This window comes from Merops nubicus, unplaced genomic scaffold (genome assembly GCF_000691845.1).
Source record: "Merops nubicus isolate BGI_N331 unplaced genomic scaffold, ASM69184v1 scaffold34668, whole genome shotgun sequence".
NCBI lineage: Eukaryota > Metazoa > Chordata > Aves > Coraciiformes > Meropidae > Merops > Merops nubicus.
The window spans coordinates 82-4,599 of NW_008624622.1; the positions used below are offsets into that span (position 1 = coordinate 82).

The window sequence follows — 4,518 nt, forward strand, 5'->3', positions numbered from 1 at the left end:
TGATTTGTCCTCAACGTGTTAGGGCTGAGCTGTTTGTGTAAAGAATCTCTCCCAAGCTCCTTAATTGAAGCTCTTCTTTGCACACTTTCTAGTAAATTGACAGAAATTCACTGCTCAAAGTCTATTTTGAATCTCAAGGTGAAGAATGAGAAAGCAGCATAAATGCACTTTAGACCATGGAGACAAAGCAAACAGTGTTTCACAAAAGCACAGTAGTAGGGAGAATATTTAGATCTGTAAGTGACTCTGAATAATGCCATGGTAGTCTCAGTAGTTACTTTAAAAGAATACCAGAAGTGAGTTCTCTGGTGTACTGACCCTTTAACCACACGATACAATGTGTTTCAGACAGTGTGAAAGAATATGCTTGAGCCACAGTGCATACTCCTCAGCTGGTATCATAATTTCCCCCTTTTCTCCAACCACGTGTAAAAGAAACTTCAGAATCTGCCACGTAAATGTTGCCCATTGACGAACCACTGAAATTTTTTCCAGGACCATGCTTTAAGGCAGATACTTTCGAGGGATTCCCTTGATTAGCCCCGGCTGAGGGGTTCTTATCTTACGCTATCTTGTCTAAATATATACAGCCTGTGATGACGAAGTAAAAAATTTCAAGACCAGGTATAAATACCAGTGACAGGCAGATGAAGTTTATTCGTCTTTCTTCTAATAGAAGATATAACTATTAGAAGTTGAAGCTCACTAAATAGAACTGACATCTTCCAGAACTTACCTGAGCATTTTAACTGAACCAGCAGCAAGAAAATGACTCGTCAGACCTACAGTTTCATTGTTCTGCCTATCATCATGATTTCTTTTGGACAGTTTGGAAATAGCTCATTTCTTGCTCAGCTTCAAAATGATATAGACCAACTGAAAGCTGACTTTGTAAGTATAGTCTTTTACTGCATTTCTCTTCTCTTTCTGCTTGTGCTTTAGATATAGTCCAGACTGAGTACTGCTTGACATACTCAATGTGTACCAATAGAGGGTAACCATGGAACAAATTTTTGGTTATATCTTTTTTTAAAGCAAGAATATGGACAATTTCTCTGGTTTTGCTAACTCTTTTTACTGACATGATTCAGTTTTTCAACAGTCATGGCTAATGTTCTAGGTCACATTTAGTTCAGGGGCACTCTTCCTTTCACAAAAACTTTTCCCAACTCTATTTGGCCTTTGATTACATGAAATGTTTTAAAAGAAGAAATCTTAATGCATTTTATGATGAACAAATGAATCTTGATTCAGTTCTATTCAGATGCAATTTACTGACACTTTTTTAGTTTTAGGTTAGTAATATTAATGAAGGATTTAGTATTAGTTATCATTATAAACAAAATGGAGAAATTTTGCTTTAATAAACACATCTGTCCTAGTAGTAGTAGTGGTGGTGTGTTGCCCAAAGATGTTTCCTACTGCTTATTTTTTTGCATCCTCCACCCATTCTGCTTCTGTATCTGTGACTATGACCCAGCATGAGCATTCTTTCCAGGCAGAATTTTGATAACTTTATAACTGCAATCCTAATTCACCTTTATCTAGGAGACATCCAAGTAGTTCACGCTTGACTTCAGCTGGGATGAGTCATAGAGATAATAGATCTAGAATAAAGTAACTTCTAAGTAACAGCTTTTATTCTCAATATATTTCTGGATTTTTTTTTTTTTTTTTCTTAAATGCATGAAAGCAACAGCAAGAGTCTGATCCTATTTTCAGCTCTGATTTTGTCAGAATTTTGTGTGTATGAAAGTTGAAATTTAGTAGTGAAAGAATCACTCTGAAGTATCATACAAAGAAGCTTAGTGTGGTACTTTGGTGTTTGCAGATTGATAGGAAACTGGCTGTAAAATTTGCATTATATCTTAAATCTATCATTAGCATAAATCAGAGAGATCCTCACTAGAATATATATAACTGTTGGAGAGATACTGAGCAGTGATGAGCTTCTTGCACTGAAGTTAAAAATTCCAGTCTACAGCAAGCGCTCCCCACCTTTCAGAAGAACAGCAAAACAAGGTTTGACAATATGCTCAGCATAGGGAGCCAATCAGCCTACGAGGTTTCTGTCAGCTTGCAAGTTTTCCCTTTGCACTCACTATATTTAAATTACTGAGCAGACAAAAAAAGGAAATAGTGACTGTTGTATACAAAAAGAAAAAAAAAAACAACAAAATGACACATGCAGAGAAGAGGAAATGATTCAGTTTACCTTTCCTCTGTAGGAGAATTGTATTGCTCTTTGTTTCTCAGAATCTGCCTCAGTGTATGGCTAGCATCCAATGGTTAAACCCTGTCCCTGTAAGCCTTTTAGTAGCCTGCTAACCTTGCATATTCCCACACCTGACTGGGGGCTACTGGGCTGTTCTCCAGTTCTACAAACTAGCTATACAGTGAAGTTAATTTGTTTTTATTCCACATAAGATTTTTCTAAGACTGGATAAATTCTGGTGGACTTCAACTTAGCAGAAAACGTGCCAAGATCATATATGACAATTTTCTAGCCAGTTGCTATGCTTATGAACTTCAATTTTCAATACCAAATCTTGCAAGGAGCGCTTGGTAAAATAGAAGGTGCTAAGTATCTCTATTGAAACGAGCTATAGCCTGGTTCTTAGGCAGTCACTCAGTGCAATTTGGTGCTTAGAGAAGTGGAAGCATTGTAATATCTATAGGTCAGTGGCGCAAAAATCACATCTTTGGGTTTTTACTGTTTGTTTGAATAGAGAATGCAAATTCTCCTTGTGATAGGTACTGTTTGTATAACAGATATGTTTCTTTGTTGCAGAACTCAAGTCATGCAGATGTAGCTGACGGTGGACCTATTTTTACTGAAAAACTGAAAAACTGGACAGAGGTAAGTCAGAACCAGATATGACAAAGCATCTCAGGCCCTTTGTGGGGCTTTTGTGCTACAAAGCATCTTCCAGGGACATCTTAACCTGCTGGGGTGGAGTGAACATGGGCAGAAGCTGCTTTGATAGCTCGGAAATGAGAAAACCATCACCATAAAAATGCTTCTTATCAGGATCAAGGTGCTTTATCCTGCACCATGAAAATATCCTGAGGTACATTCAAGCCCAGGAGATGAGATTTAATATTTTCTTTATCATCCTGTTTCAAGTGGTAGTGAGAAGGCCTGCAAGCTGTGTTTTAGCTTTGTTCATTTTCCTGCTGATGGGTAGTAACAGACCTTTCTTCCCAACTGCATTTTTTCAACAGAGAAATGAAAAAAGGATCATCCTGAGCCAGATCCTTTCCATGTTCTTGGAAATGCTTGAAAACACTGACAAGTCGAAGGCACATGTCAGGCACATAACTGAGGAGCTCTATACTCTGAAAAACAGCCTTCCTGATGGCTCAAAGAAGATGAAGGACCTCATGGACCTGGCAAAGCTTCAGGTAAGGCTCTCCCTCTACCACCAACGCTCATGACACTATACTTTCCAGCTGAGATGTGAGTGTGACTCAAGCCAATAATGCTTCAGTAGCCCATCTGGTAACCCCCATGTGGCTCAGTTCACACTGGAAAACTTAACGTTTCCAGCTGAGGTGGCTGCTGTGGGTCTGTGGTGTGGGGTGTCAGAGTGGGGGGTTGTCCTTCCTGAGTCTTGCTGGCATCTGGCACAGAGGTGCCAGCAATGCTGCTGTGTTGTCTGCCCACCAGAGCTGCCACTGACATGGCTGTTTGTGGTTTAGAAATTGAGTAGGAAAGTTGTGCCTGCCTATAGCACGACTCCATGGGCTTTGGAGGCATTCGGCTTATTGAGCAAGTGTCAATGGCATGAACCACTAACCTCTGCAGAGACCTGCAGCCAGCAGCTCTGTGGACTTAGCTGCTTGTGGATACCTCATATATCATTGCAATCACTACAGAGTAGCTCTATTTCACAGAACATGGCTGGCGGCAAAGTAGCACAGAAAGTGGAGAACAAGAATCTGCGACAAAGTGTCTCTTTGCAGTTGGAATTAGGTAGTAGAGTAACTAGAAACTGCAGATGTCCATCTGGTTTCCCCTGGTAGCAATGTAACCTGTAGAAAAACATAAAAATTGTAAAAAATTATGACATGATCTTCATTCCTTTTGTTTCTTACTTATAACAGATGAGTGACTTGAAAATTCAGCGCAAAGCTGTGAACGAGATGTTCAGTGTCTTGCAAAAACTGGTGGAGACTCCAACTTCTCTCAAAAGGAAAAGGAGCCAGTGTCAGAGGTGCAGATGCTAATGACATCATATGACCTTTTGTACTGAGTTATTGTGCAAATTTTGTTCTGATGCACATTTTTAATGTCAGTCTTTTTACTGAGCTTTTATACATTTATTTATTAATATTTAAGTATTCTAAATCATTATTTATAAAGAAACACAAAAGTATTTATACTTTCTACTACTATGTAAGAAATGACTTTGTCTTAAAATACTGTCTGTTAAATGTTTGCTGACCTGACAATACAGAATGAGGGAATGTTTACCCAGTTTCCATATTGAAATCCTGAAATGACGTGATACAGTG

The 4,518-nt window shown here is 38.8% G+C and overlaps 1 protein-coding gene across 1 annotated transcript; it reads left to right on the plus strand.

Moving 5' to 3' along the window:
- Window positions 1-768: 768 nt before the first annotated feature.
- IFNG (interferon, gamma) lies at window positions 769-4,269 on the plus strand. The gene is made up of 4 exons (XM_008945406.1): window positions 769-891; window positions 2,792-2,860; window positions 3,226-3,405; window positions 4,108-4,269. Exons 1-4 carry the CDS (start codon window positions 769-771, stop codon window positions 4,228-4,230), a joined length of 495 nt encoding a protein of 164 aa, XP_008943654.1. The 3' UTR covers window positions 4,231-4,269.
- Window positions 4,270-4,518: the final 249 nt, after the last annotated feature.

What these genes read in the sequence shown, in the direction of transcription:
- IFNG (XM_008945406.1), top strand. Translation starts at nt 769, where the DNA reads ATGACTCGTCAGACCTACAGTTTCATTGTTCTGCCTATCATCATGATT. An exon ending in AACTGAAAAACTGGACAGAG is followed by an intron (nt 2,861 to 3,225) that starts GTAAGTCAGAAC and finishes TTTTTTCAACAG; the next exon opens with AGAAATGAAAAAAGGATCAT. An exon ending in TGGACCTGGCAAAGCTTCAG is followed by an intron (nt 3,406 to 4,107) that starts GTAAGGCTCTCC and finishes TACTTATAACAG; the next exon opens with ATGAGTGACTTGAAAATTCA.